The sequence below is a fragment of the Misgurnus anguillicaudatus genome, chromosome 22 (genome assembly GCF_027580225.2).
Source record: "Misgurnus anguillicaudatus chromosome 22, ASM2758022v2, whole genome shotgun sequence".
Taxonomy (NCBI): Eukaryota; Metazoa; Chordata; class Actinopteri; order Cypriniformes; family Cobitidae; genus Misgurnus; species Misgurnus anguillicaudatus.
The window spans coordinates 18512731-18527193 of NC_073358.2; the positions used below are offsets into that span (position 1 = coordinate 18512731).

General features: G+C 44.5%; 2 protein-coding genes across 2 annotated transcripts; one reads left to right on the top strand and one right to left on the bottom strand.

Annotated features, from left to right (window-relative positions):
* Window positions 1-6765: 6765 nt before the first annotated feature.
* On the top strand, window positions 6766-8884 carry LOC141358739 (uncharacterized). The gene is made up of 2 exons (XM_073860222.1): window positions 6766-7653; window positions 7871-8884. The coding sequence occupies exons 1-2, from the start codon at window positions 6925-6927 to the stop codon at window positions 8621-8623; spliced, it is 1482 nt and encodes a 493-aa protein (XP_073716323.1). The 5' UTR covers window positions 6766-6924; the 3' UTR covers window positions 8624-8884.
* Window positions 8885-8965: 81 nt separating this feature from the next.
* On the bottom strand, window positions 8966-12716 carry LOC141358740 (uncharacterized). Its single transcript, XM_073860223.1, has 4 exons — window positions 12486-12716; window positions 11167-11361; window positions 10474-10559; window positions 8966-10364 (listed from the first exon to the last, which is right to left on the bottom strand). Exons 1-4 carry the CDS (start codon window positions 12561-12563, stop codon window positions 9410-9412), a joined length of 1314 nt encoding a protein of 437 aa, XP_073716324.1. The 5' UTR covers window positions 12564-12716; the 3' UTR covers window positions 8966-9409.
* Between the last annotated feature and the right edge of the window lie 1747 nt (window positions 12717-14463).

Genomic DNA, 14463 nt, shown 5'->3' on the forward strand with positions numbered 1-14463 from the left:
CGCGCGAGTGGGCTACGGCCCTGTGGGATGCTCGCGATCCTTGTTGTCGGTCGTTTGATGAGTTTCGCGAGGAGATGGAGAAACTCTTCGACCGTTCGGTGCGCGGGGACGCCGCTGCGGCTCGGTTGGCACATCTGGCTCAGGGAAGACTCACAGTCACCGAGTTCGCCATTGAGTTTAAGACCCTAGCGGCTGCCTGCCACTGGAATGAAGCGGCTCTCCGAGCGCAGTTTGTTGAGGGGTTATCTGATGATCTCCAGGACAAGATCGCTGTCCATGATCTTCCTCCCTCACTGGATGCCATCATTGATCTCGCTCTGCGGATTGAAGCCCGGAGATTGCTTCGCAATCAGCGACGCTCCATTCGCCAGCGAGTGTTTTTGGACGAGACCACCACTTCCCCCTCTTCATCATCTTTACCTTCTGCCGAGCCTGAGCCCATGCAGCTGGGGCGCATGCGCCTGTCACAGAGAGAGAGAGAAAGACGCTTACAGAAGGCTCTGTGTTTGTATTGCGGGAAACCCAGACATTTTGCAAAGGCCTGCCCGGTAAAAGCCACTGCAACTTCATTGATGAAGCACTGGTTCGCGCCTGGGGTGTCCCGGTTGTCCCTCTCCAATCCCCTTTGGATGTCTGGTCCCTTAAGGGGCAGCAGATGGCGCGGATTACACATTGCACTTCTCCTGTGAGTCTCTCTGTGTCTGGTAATCATCGTGAAGAGATTGTGTTGCATATCCTTCATGCTTCCCTATCTCCTATTATTTTAGGGCATGGATGGTTAGCGCAACACAATCCTCACGTTGATTGGCAGCATAGTATTATTTTGTCTTGGTCCCAGTCTTGTCATGTGTCGTGTCTTGGTTCTGCTGTTTCTGGTTCTGTTCTTTCTCTTCCTCAGGTTCCGGCGGTCGATTTGACCGGGGTCCCGGCGGAGTATGCAGATATCGCTCAGGTGTTTAGTAAAGCCCGGGCCACCTCCCTTCCTCCTCACCGGCCATATGATTGCGCTATTGATCTCCTCCCCGGCACTTCTCCGCCTAAAGGTAGACTTTATTCTTTATCGGGTCCTGAGAGAGAGGCTATGGACCAGTATATTAATGATGCCCTGCGTGACGGTCTCACCCGTCCCTCCACCTCGCCCGCAGGGGCGGGGTTTTTCTTTGTTGAAAAGAAAGACGGCTCCCTGCGTCCGTGTATTGATTATAGGGGTTTGAATGACATTACTGTTAAGAATAGGTACCCCCTTCCTTTAATGTCTACTGCGTTTGAGCTCTTGCAGGGAGTGCAAGTCTTTACTAAGCTAGATTTACGCAATGCCTATCACCTTGTGCGTATAAGAGAGGGAGATGAGTGGAAGACAGCATTTAATACCCCTACTGGACACTTTGAGTACTGCGTTTTGCCGTTCGGGCTTTGTAACGCTCCCTCAGTCTTCCAAACTCTGGTCAATGATGTGTTGAGAGACATGATTAACAAATTTGTCTTTGTGTACATAGATGATATTCTCATCTTTTCTCCCTCTATGCAGGAACACACTCAGCATGTCCGCCGAGTCTTACGCCAGTTGTTCGAGAATAAGTTGTATGTTAAGGAGGAGAAGTGCGAATTCCATCGTAAGTCAGTTTCGTTCTTGGGTTTTGTTGTTGCCCCAGGTGAGATCCGTCCCGACCCAGCCAAGATCAAAGCGGTTGCCGAATGGCCAGTCCCCGAGTCCCGTAAGGATTTATTAAGATTTCTGGGTTTCGCCAATTTTTACCGGCGATTTATCAGAAATTATGGTCAGGTTGCTCAGCCTCTCACTGCTCTCACTTCCACTAAGGAGAGGTTTGTCTGGAATTCTAGTGCTCAGGAGGCCTTTGATAATTTAAGGTCCCGGTTTATCTCTGCTCCTGTTCTCTCTATTCCAGACCCGGCTGCTCAATTCATTGTGGAGGTGGATGCTTCGGATGTCGGGGTAGGCGCCGTTTTGTCTCAGCGGTCTGCTAAGGATGGCAAGGTGCATCCCTGTGCCTTTTTCTCCCATCGGTTAAACCCAGCAGAACGGAATTATGACATAGGTAATCGGGAGCTGCTGGCGGTCAGACTGGCTTTGGGTGAGTGACGTCACTGGTTGGAGGGGACCTCGGAGCCCTTCCTGGTCTGGACGGATCATAAGAATCTCGAATACATCCGTTCAGCCAGGAGGTTATCTTCTCGTCAGGCTCGTTGGGCACTCATCTTTGACAGATTTAACTTCACTCTCTCGTACCGGCCCGGTTCAAAGAATACTAAGTCCTATGCTCTCTCTCGTGTGTTTGAAAGTCCCGGTTCGGCTGGGGACGAAACCATCCTCCCTGAGGGGTAGGTGGTAGGTGCCCTGCGCTGGGGAATAGAACAACGGGTGAGACGGGCCGGCCGGGAGGGGGAAGTGCCAGAGGGGTGCCCAGCGGGTCGATTGTGGGTTCCGAATGCGCTCCGTTCCGAGGTCATCCGGTGGGGTCACGAGTCCAAATTTGTTTGCCATCTGGGGATTCGGAGAACGTTGGCTACCGTACGTCAACGTTTCTGGTGGCCCTCTATGGGTCCCGATGTCAGACAGTTTGTGTTAGCCTGTCAGGTTTGTGCCCGTAATAAGGCCTCTCATCAAGCCCCTATTGGTCTGCTTAAACCGTTACCCATTCCCTCTCGTCCTTGGTCACATATCGCTATCGATTTTGTAACCAATTTGCCTAATTCTAAGGGAAACACTGTTGTTTTGACCATTGTTGACTGCTTCTCCAAGGCGGCTCACTTTGTCCCTTTGCCCAAATTGCCCACTGCTAAGGAAACTGCCCAGGTTATGATCGAACACGTCTTTCGCTTACATGGTCTGCCTACAGACGTTGTTTCAGATAGGGGTCCTCAGTTTATTTCTCGTTTCTGGCAGGAATTTTGTAGACAAATAGGCTCCACAGCTAGCTTGTCTTCGGGGTATCATCCTCAGACCAACGGGCAATGTGAACGGGCTAACCAAGATTTAGGTAGAGCTCTTCGCTGTCTGACATCGCAATATCCGAGTTCCGGGTGCCAACAGTTACCCTGGGTCGAATACGCCCATAATTCTCTCCCTGTTTCTTCTCTTAACATGTCCCCTTTTGAGGCGTCCATGGGGTTTTAGCCTCCTTTATTCCCGTCCCAAGAACCTGATGCGGTGGTTCCGTCTGCGCTAGCTTTCGTCCGTCGTTGCAAACGCACCTGGAGAAAGGCTAGATTTACATTACGCCAGGTTTCCAGACGAACCAAAGCCGCGGCCGATCGTCACCGTAGAACCGCGCCCCGTTTTATCTGTGGGCAGAAAGTATGGCTTTCGTCCAAGGATTTACCTCTCCGTGAGCCTTCTCGCAAGCTGGCTCCACGATTCCTTGGGCCATACAGCATATTTAAGGTTATTAATCCCGTGACGGTCAGGCTCAGATTGCCCCCAGCACTCTGTCGGGTTCATCCAGTTTTTCATGTGTCTAAACTGAAGCCTGTGTATTTTTCCCACCTTAATCCTGTTCCCTCTGCCCCCACCCCTCCCACCCCTCAGCTTGTAGATGGTGCCCCCATGTATTCAGTTAAGTCTTTACTGGATGTGCGTCGTCGGGGTAGGGGATTTTAATATCTCGTAGACTGGGAAGGATATGGTCCGAAGGAGAGGTGTTGTGTACCGGCCCGGGACATTCTGGACCCTGGGCTGATAGAGGATCTCCGCCGGCGACGGGGTGAGCCTCCTCATGGACCGCCCGGTGGCGGTCGTGGGGGGAGTCCTGTCATGATTTCGGTCTTATTGGCTGCTTTGTCTTTGTTTCACTATGTCTTGTGTTTTTGTTTTGACAGTTCCACATGTGCGCGTCTTCCACCTGGTGATCTCATTACCTCTGACTTCTCTCACCGGCGTCCCGCACCTGATTCTTATTATTGTCCAATCCGGTTTGATTTAAATTCCCCTCGTTTCCTTTGTTCTTTGCAAGTTCGTCTTTGTATGTTCATGCCCTTCTAGCTCTGTCTAGTTCTTGTCTAGTCGTGTTGTTTAGCTATTTACCCGTGCTCTCTGCTGCCTTTATTCTCCCAGATCCCCTGTTCAGCTGCACTCTGCCATTAGGATTTGCTGTCTGTATTTGCCCACCATCCGCTGGATTTGCTCACGTCTGTGTTCGCTCGCTCGGTTGGAGTGGCAACGGCCGAGCTAGAGCCTCTTCTGTTAAAGGATTCTCGGAGCGCTATTCTCATCGGAGCGCTTTCCAGCGCTTACACCTGCTGAAGCACCATCTGCTTTTACCTCTCTCTCTCTCTCTGTGCCCCACCAGGATCACGTCAGTGTGGATTTCTGATGTGCGAGTGGATGTCCTACGGCAGTGCTGTAATATTTCAGTGGTAAATTAAGTAGAAAAAGTAAATATATAATTAAAGTTTTCCCCATTTTGTTTGTTTGTTTGTTTGTTTATTGTTTGTTTGAAAGCAGAGGGTGTGTTCTTTAATTTGATATAATTTGTATGTTTATATATTTATAGAAAATAATTTTTCCTGCAAGGAATTTTGTGAAAATTTTGTTAAAATCACAAAAATGCAGGTGGGCAACTTTTCTCAAAAAGGCTGGCGGTGAATATAGCTTGAGTGACTAAATGGAATTCAAGCGTAGTTCAGGCAGAACACTGATCGCTAACTACTCCAGCTGACGCTCAGCTGCGTAATCACTCTCACCTGCTTTAATCAACAGTATTTAAGCAGTCAATCAGACGCTCTGTAGCTACTCTGTCGCACAGACAATTTCACCGAGTCTGTCGCACAGACAATTTTACAGAGTCTGTCGCACAGACATTTGCATAGCAGATTGTAGACTGAGCAGTACTCATGCGATTGATATAATTTTATTCCTTACCCTTTCCGGCGTTACCATGGCTTGCTCGGATTCGGAAGATGTTGCAATACTCTCTGTGGAAGTGCCGGAAGACATCCATTCCGTACAGGTATTAAGATAATTTGTGCGTATATCTCCTGTCAAGCCCAAAGAACTTATGTTTCCGTGATCTTTGAACGCGCTTTCAGTGCGTGAGCTTTGAGTTTGTGCACGTATGCGCACTGGAAAAGTTCACTTTAGTATCTTTGTCGCTCAAATAGTCTAAAATCGCTATGTCACTGTAAACAATAACTTTCTTATCAACAGTATAGCAGGATGTTCTATTAACAGCATGTCATGCAATATTTAGCAGTTTTACCATATTTACATTTACGTATTTACAGCAGTAGGTCAGTAACGTTAGACCAATATGTGACTACAAGCAAGGAGTATGTCCGTCATTCGTTCCAATTCATTTCGATATAAAATCGTTCAGGTCACCTTGCAGTGTCAGTGTATATATGTTGTTTTAATTGATTGCCTCAAAATTCGACAGTTATAGTTTTACAGCATTTCGTGTCTTATACTTGATTTAACGTCCCGAAGGCAGTCGCTCTACGCATCTTCAACAAGCATGTAAAGCATAAGAAACCAGTGTTGCCAACTATTTTCAATGGAAAGTAGCTAAAGCTTGCTTGGAAGTCGCTAAATGTCGCTAGATTACGTCATTGCGTCATTTGCATAACAGTGACGTCATCACGTCACATTTGCATTTTTACTACACTGGCTTACTACATTATTTCACGTTTCTCTTTCTCTCTGAACTGTCAAAAATGTTATTTTAAGACACATGAATGCTTGGAAATGTTTTCTCGTTTGTTTATCTGCTTATGTTCTCATAAAACGAAATGTGTGTATGTTCATGTTTATATGGCCAAACAGTCCAGTTTCAAACATACACTGATAAATGATGGGAAACGTTGTTTTGTAGGTAAATAGCCCATTAACGCGTCAGCTCCGTACAGTTTGTCTGTTCTAAATGTGCTGCTGCTCAGCTCCCTCAAGTACATTTATTTTATTCAAAGACCATTTTATATTTATATCTCGCCATTAATGTAAGCCATCGCGGGATCCGCCTGCTCCGGCTTCCCGCATTGCACGATTATGCCGTCTGGACGCGGATAGATAACCACTTCTCCTGCCCTGATTGCAACTGGGAGAGAGACTCTGCTCTGCTGCGCAAGGACTAGACCGCCTGTGAATGCTTTGGGTCGGGGGTGGAGCCCACAGAAGCAGCGGTAGCTGCTCATTGAGAAGAGTGAATGTCACGTTAAAAGTCTCCAACAATGCCAAGATGTAAGAAACATCTTGCACGCGTTATCTTGTGTTGGGGGTCCGTTAATTATGATTAACTAATGTCAGCCTCAGCTGTCCTTCATTTTATTTCTCTCCTCTGAACCTGCCTGTTCCAAATCTGATGAATATCAGGGAACCGCGTTCCCTTTTGAGGTATGCTACCCAACATGCCAGGAGCCGCGTACTCCGAGACAAGCAGTCTCTAGAAGTTATGCACTCAACTACGTTGTTGTGTTTGGGGGATACATGCAAAGGATGCATCTTAAAGGTGCAGTATGACAACCAAGCCCCTTGATTCCTCAGCCTTTGGCCAAATTCAGATATTTGTTATAATATATAATATATTATATAATTTGGTATTCTTAAGTGGTCCTGACTGAAATATAGCTTGAGTGACTAAATGGAATTCAAGCGTAGTTCAGGCAGAACACTGATCGCTAACTACTCCAGCTGACGCTCAGCTGCGTAATCACTCTCACCTGCTTTAATCAACAGTATTTAAGCAGTCAATCAGACGCTCTGTAGCTACTCTGTCGCACAGACAATTTCACCCACCACCTCCCCTTCACCTCCAATTCGCTCTGTGCACAATATGGCGACCACTGACGTTTCTAACTTGACTGTGTGGGCCAGTACTTCCGGTGAAAACTTCCGGTGATCTGAGAGTGAGAGCGGGAGACAGAGACAACAGTGAATGAGATCAACAAACTGGATGACTAGATGTTTTTATTATGAGTGTTTTTAGAATTAAAGAGAGGCGACTTGCCTTTCAGAGAGTTACAGGCTCAACACTTCATTGTTGTGTGCCATTATGTACCGTTTCGTCAAACTACAACAAAGTAATCAGCTTTCATGCATTCCCCGTTGATGCTGCGGTACGGGCTAAGTGGATGCAAAATATCCGGAGGGATGACTTCAACCCGACCCAAAACACCCGGGTCTGTAGTCGGCATTTTAAGCAGACTGATTTAAATGTGACTGCCGGGGGGTTGAGGAGGCTGAAGAAGGGAGCCGTACCAGTTTACTTTTCGTGGAATGGGTACAAACTACCTGCGCCCCGACCGAGCGTCTGGGAACGGCGTCCGCGGGCCGAGAGTCCCGCACCAGAGTCAGACTCGGACTCGGAGATGGATACCGAAATGGCCATAGATCATGACTACTGTGTAGTCCCTGAAACAGGAGCGAGGGCGAGTAATTTGGCAGACGAGAATGAAGCCCTACGTCGCCAGATCAGAGAGCTACAACAGCAGTTAGAAGCCCAGAAACTTCGCCAGCGTTTTGGGATAGATCGCCTGTCTACATCAGATGAGAACATGCGCTTTTATACCAGGTTTGCGTCCTACAAGAGTTTCATGGCATTTTGGAAATTAATTGAACCTGCTGTGATCCACAAGATGGTGCGCATAACCAGTGCCAAGACAGCTTCTGCCAGCATCAGCACAGTCCATCACCCAACAACGGTAGGTAACATGACGTGCATACAGTTGTTGGCTTAATGTTACTGAAATTAGATTTAAAATATTTTGTAATTGCCCCTGTTGGTTTGTGGAGTTAACTACATCTAACTAAAAAGTAAAAGCCAGCCAGCTGATGTTGGTATTATTTTCTGATGTAGGCTATACTTAGTAATAGCAATGTCAAGGTAACTAAACAGACTTTTGTTTTTTATCTGAACAGAAACTGAGACCCATTGATGAGTTGCTGCTGTTCCTGATGTATCTGTCAGTGGGTTTTCCTCTCAATGACCTTGCAGAGAGGTTCAGCATTCACCGCACTACTGCAAGTCGGATCATCTCCACATGGACTCATTTTCTGTACTGCCTGCTGGGAAGCCAGCGCCTTTGGATTCCTCCAGAGGTAGTGAGAGCTCACCTCCCACCTGAGTTTGCAGATTTTTCAGATACACAGGTAGTCCTCGATTGTACAGAGATATTCTGTCAGACGCCATCCTCTCTGCTCCTTCAAACTGAGGTGTTTTCTACCTACAAATCGCACACAACATTCAAGGCTATGATTGGCATGGCACCCCACGGTGCTGTCACTTTTGTGTCTGGGCTATATGCAGGCTCTATGAGTGATCGCGAGATCTTTAAGCTGTCTGGGATTATAAAGCTTTTAAAGCCAGGTATGGCGATCATGGTGGACAAAGGTTTTGTTGTGGACAACCTTGCTCCTTGTAAGGTGTACCGGCCTGCCTTTCTCAGCAACAAACGACAAATGAGTCGAGAGGATGTCAGACAAACACAGTCAATTGCACGTCTGAGAGTGCATGTGGAGAGGTGCATAAGGAGAGTGAAAGAAAACAAACTGTTTGACAAGGACATACCACTGTCTATATGCGGGAACATTGATGAATTGTTCAGTGTGGCCTGCTTCCTGGTCAGTTATCAGAATGGGCCGTTAGTGAAGGCATGGGCAACTCCCCAATGAGTTAAATTGGTAATTTTGATATTAATAAATCGTTTAGTCTTAAATAGTGTTTAAATTGTATGATGTTTTCTCTCTTAATTTTTACTACTTTCGGTTATCTTTTGATATTTTATTATTAGTGTTCAAAATGTATTGTACGTGGACGTTTTGTTTGATATGTTGTGCAGCACTTTGGTCAGCATTTATGCTGTTTTAAAGGGCTACAGTATATAAATAAACTTGACCTTGATCTTAAAGATCTATCTTGCTTATTAAAAACAATTCTTTGTGTCATTGCCTTCATTACATTAGCTTTGGATTTTTACTGATGACTTGAAATCAAATAAAAACACACACCACAGATGACATTAGATGTAGAATTTAATAAGAACATATTGAATAACACTTATACAACGATCTAATATTAACAATTAGGGACGCAAAACGATTAATTACATCCAAAATAAAAGTTTGTATTTACATAATAAATGTGTGTGTACTGTGTATAATTACTTTGTTTTTAAATGCACATACGTGCATGTATACATTTAAGAGAAATGTATTTACATATAAAATATATAATATAAATTACATATAAATGCAGTAATATGCACATGCTGCTGATAATAATATAGTTATTGCAAATAATATGCAAGCATATGTGTGTGTTTTATAGATAAAATAATTATACACATTACACACACACATTTATTATGTAAATACAAACTTTTATTTTGGATGTGATTAATTGTTTTACAGCTAATCACAAAACTTTTACACCAGGCTGAACCATTAATGTTTTAAAGATCAGATCAGGTAATGATAGAAAAAGAAAAAATCCCCCCTCTCCCTTATAACCCTAGCAACCTCTGCATCTGTATAAATTCTTTGTACAAAAAGGTCCTCCTCTGCAAAAACCACAAAATCACACCACTGCATTCCAGTGATAAGCAGTTGGCCTTGCACCTGCCAATAGTAGCTGTGGCTTGGCTTCAGACGCAAGGCGCCACTCTGCATGTGCAGGCAACCAGAGTCAACATAGCTCTTCAAGTTGGGGCATTTCACCTCCACCAGCCCGAACGGTGGTGCCTCCGTTCGATCAAAAACGACACCATCTGGAGAGGATCCGAGCCAGGGAGCATCTGGATGGATGACAAATCCTGATGGCCAGTAGTTGACGTTTTTAATGCGGGCATATTGCTGAATAGCTTCTGGCTCCAGTGCCAGCCCCCTCTTCATCAAGGCTGTCTGAACCCCACCTTTGCGGATGCGTTCTGCAAGGTTCTCTGCAGAGCTGTGACCTCGGACATGGCACACCTCACGGAACCTGGATGAAGTGATCCTCATCTTCCTCAGGCTGTGCCACTCTGCGCTGCCACTCTGTTCTCTCGTAGCCATCTCGATGGATCTTGCCATGTCAAAAGTAATGTTAAGGGACATTACATTAAGGTGTTGTTGGTGAGTGCACACAAAGGAACATGTGGTTGGGTCCAGCCTGTGACCATCTAACGGCAGGGGTGGTGGAGGGGGTGCGTCTGGGTGGTGGATGATTACCCTACTCACTGGCAATGGGTGCTGATATGAAATGGGGCTCCCTTCTTGAACGGTCCCAAAGGTTGAATCAACAAGAGGGACATCACTGCTTATCGAGAGTGTAGTGATTAGCGGAGCAAGTTCTGCCGCGAAGTCCTGGTATGCCTCGTCAACCTTCAGGGAATCTGGGTCTGGCAAGTCACCCCGCACTGCTTTGTAGCGCTTGCTCCTTTGAAAACAGTTATGTCATAATTATAAAAAAAGAAATAATAACTCTTAAAACAACAAGAATCTGACAATGACTGCAGAATAGATTATTATTTGAGAGTGAATATTACCTTACACCATCAGCAGCTGTGTACTGTCTTGACTTGGGTTTGGTTGAGATGAATACCATGTTACCCACTCTGCCTGGTTTCACACCCTATCAAGTAAACAAACAAATAAACAAATAAAACTTAAGGACAGTTGGTTAGCCCCCATAACATACCATCACACGTAGGGGTGTGTCATATCATACCGTCCACGATAATAAGGGTATAATTTTTTACATATAAATGACACAGCGACACACTGACGTATGGCACATTTATGTTCCCTAGTGCGCTCATCAACAACACCATTCTGCAGTACGTTAGCCTCCGATGATGATTTAGTACCTAAAAAGGGAGCTACATCACACAGACTCTTATGTATAAAAGGCATGTGACAGTGTGACAGACAGATTGAAATCAAGCTTCCTTGTGTTGTGTAAACTCTTAACAACAACAATACCCCATAGTAAAAACGCAATGGCAGAGCAAACATTTAGGTGAGATAAATGTAATAAGAAAAAAATATTCTATATCGTCATAAATATAATTTTTGCAATATTGTTGAAATATAGCAATATAATTAACCCTGTAATAGATTTGGTAATGATGCGCTTGTTTTGTCTTCATTGTGCTTTTTAAACAAGGTTGTAGAACTTATATCCAATTTCAAAAAAAAAAAATATATATATATATTAGCCTAAGTTCTTAAGTACTTACCAATCTTCGTGGTTTATGCCATCGCTGCTCAGTTTCTGTGCAGCTGAGGACAGGTGGTACTGCTTTTAGTTGTAGCGTAGAGTATTTTGTGGTCTGATACAGTAGTGCAACACTGTGGTTGCAGAGAGCGGTTCCAGCCACACAGGAGCACTCAGCCACCGCTATTTGAATCGGTGAGCTGTCCTCAAAAGTAATCTATGAATAAAACATGATTTTAGCAAATAGTAGAGGTATGATTCATAAGGCTACCAGAACAACTAGAACAAATAAGACAGCCTCAATAATCTTAAAAGATTTTCTGTTGTATTAAAATACAGTTGTTACTTAGAACAAATGAACAGTGTTAGTAAAACATTGAACAGGTTAGTATAGCCTAGATTGAGGGTACAAAATCAACGCTTACCTCACACTGACTAATGTACCCATCATGAACAGGCCTACTTATGCTCCAAAGAACGGGAGCAGTAACAACCAGTTTCTGGGGTGTCCATGAAAGTATAGTTCAGGTTTAAATCAAATAAACAGACTTAAGTTTTCTTATTGATATTCTACATCCACATCACCAACTATAGCCACAAAAATACCCCAGAATCTGACTTGAACTGGTTAAACACATGTTTTGTCACCCTACTCTGAGGTCGTGAGGCTTCTCATGCTTCCTCATGGACCTATAACATACAGCCCTGACGGTCACCCTCCCTGCAGGGTCTTTGTTTGAAACTGTGGGAATTTAGCATCATTCATGTAATGTTAGACATATAGACCAATACTTACTATAGCTGCAAAATAAGCACGAAACAGAACTTTATTCTGCAGTACTGTCTGTGCGCACGACACTGGTGCGTGTCTTTCTGTGGGTGTGTTTGTGTGTGTGTGTGTGTGTGTGTGTGTGTGTGTGTGTGTGTGTGTGTGTGTGTGTGTGTGTGTGTCACAGTCAGGGCATTTACATGATATGATTAAGCGTGCAGCACTAACATAAACCAAAAAGAAATACTCAGACCTGTCAAATAAATAAACGGCTCAAATAGACAAATAAATAGACAGCTGTCTAAACTTAGCGATAGATTATGTTTTCTCTACGCCCGGTTGAATCGTTTGTTTTGGTTCTGGAAAGTTAGCGCTTTTTCAGGGTGCTGCGTTTTTGTTTTGGTCGTATCGTATGCACCTCAACCAAAAATAAAACGTTTAAAAACAATTGTTAATTCTACAAATCTAAAATCTGTACAGGACAACTGACCTAAATGTTAACTACATAGCTACTGCTACCTAGTTAGTGATACAACAATGTGAACGTGTTTTGCTGTCAGTTTCAAACTTACCTTCATAGTTGTCAATAAAACTTGAAAGGTACATCTTGTACCCCTTTTCCCGTTTACTCCGGGGGGCAGAGCATCCATTTCGGACGAGTCTGTGGACGTCTGATATAGTAATTTTTGGCAGGTCTTGGAGACATCTGGTGTAAAACATCGCCATCTTGCCGGAAGTGCTCACCCACACAGTCGAGGTGCGGAAGTAGAACGGAAGTAGAGTCGTGCACGGAGCCAATATCTCAGTTTTCACAACCATTGCACCCCTTTTTAATTATTGTATTTGTAGCATACTAAAATGTTGGTTATGCGAGGCTGGGGGATACATGCAAAGGATGCATCTTAAAGGTGCAGTATGACAACCAAGCCCCTTGATTCCTCAGCCTTTGGCCAAATTCAGATATTTGTTATAATATATAATATATTATATAATTTGGTATTCTTAAGTGGTCCTGACTGAAATGAGTTAATAGGGATGTCCCGATTCAGATACCAGAATTCCGTATATCAGCCGATACCGATATCTGACCGATACTGCTGTAATTAAATGTGTATGGTGCTTTCTGCTACATCTAGTAGAGCTGTTTGAGTCGCGACTCACTCGGATCTTTAACCCGGATCTTTAAATTAACTCATAAGTCGCGAGTCTCTAGTGTCATTTACCCGGATCAGTTGAGTCCTACTACAATTCAATGTAAAACCATAAACAGCGCCACCATACACACAAACATCTTTCAACATTATTGATGAGACTTCGCTCGCACTACAGATCCACTCGTAACCGGCTGATCTGCGCAAGAATTGACCCGAGATTCTCACTCAGAGCCGGAAACATTGCAAACTCGAGAGACCCGCGGATCCGTGCGAGCCGCGAACTGACCCGAGATTCTCACTCAGAGCCGGAAACATTGCAAACTCGAGAGACCCGCGGATCTGTGCGAGCCGCGAATTGACCCGAGATTCTCACTCAGAGCCGGAAACATTGCAAACTCGAGAGACCCGCGGATCTGTGCGAGCCGCGAATTGACCCGAGATTCTCACTCAGAGCCGGAAACAATGCAAACTCGAGAGATCTGCGAATCTGCTCTGACTCGAGAATCTTTCAACTCGTAACCGGCTGATCCGTAACCGGCTGATCAGCGCAAACTGTCTCTCCGCCTGGGGGCTGCATAAGCAGGACACAGTTTTTTTCTATATTATTATGCTATTATTATTAGGCCTATTTTTTTAAATGGTCGACCATACACACCAAACCTAAAACCTATAAGCATGCTATCTCAGAAGTGAAAGGCTTTTGTTGTGGATTTGCTTTTGAGGAGACTTCAGTCGCTCTATAGATCCACCAACCGGCTCCGGCTGATCCACGCGAATCAGCCTGCGAGTCTGCAATGTTTTCGGCTCTGAGAATCTCGAGTCGCGTGGATCAGCCGGTTACAAGTGGGTCTGTACTGAGTTTCCTTGGCGATTTAGCAATACTGACTCAAGTGATTCAAGTGACTCACACAACCCGGATCACTTTAGTGAGTGACTCACAATAACCCGGATCCTTAAAAGGAGTCGAGTTTGCCAGGCCTAACGTCTAGTATCATTTTAAATGTTAAAATCAATAATTTAAAATTATTTACAAGTTACAGGAAACATTAGTAAATATTAATCATGACATTTAATAAATTTAATAAAGCCTGCCGTTATCTTGTGTTTGCGTTTGTGAATGACGCGTTTTATCTGTCCGCTTTACCAGTGGATTATTAACTCAGTTTGCGAGTAAGTTACAGTGTTTCTGTAAACTTAAAGATCTTTAAATGTGCGTTTGTTCCTTCACATGAAGCTATTGAGTGTATTAAAAGACTTTAAATATAGTGCATAAACGTTTATGGTGCTTTTATAATACTTTGTCCTTTTAATAGCTTGTCAGTAACAACCACAGCTAACCTACCTATCGGAATTGGATCTGTCATGTTCTCGGACCTCGATCCGATGTCTGACCCAG

Bases quoted from the DNA above. Each gene is read 5' to 3' on its own strand.
- LOC141358739 (XM_073860222.1), top strand. From the start codon at position 6,925: ATGAGTGTTTTTAGAATTAAAGAGAGGCGACTTGCCTTTCAGAGAGTT. The intron at 7,654-7,870 runs GTAGGTAACATG...TTATCTGAACAG, and splicing joins CAGTCCATCACCCAACAACG to AAACTGAGACCCATTGATGA.
- LOC141358740 (XM_073860223.1), bottom strand. From the start codon at position 12,563: ATGGATGCTCTGCCCCCCGGAGTAAACGGGAAAAGGGGTACAAGATGT. The intron at 10,560-11,166 runs GTAAGTACTTAA...TTTACTTGATAG, and splicing joins GGCATAAACCACGAAGATTG to GGTGTGAAACCAGGCAGAGT. The intron at 10,365-10,473 runs GTAATATTCACT...CTGTTTTCAAAG, and splicing joins ACAGCTGCTGATGGTGTAAG to GAGCAAGCGCTACAAAGCAG.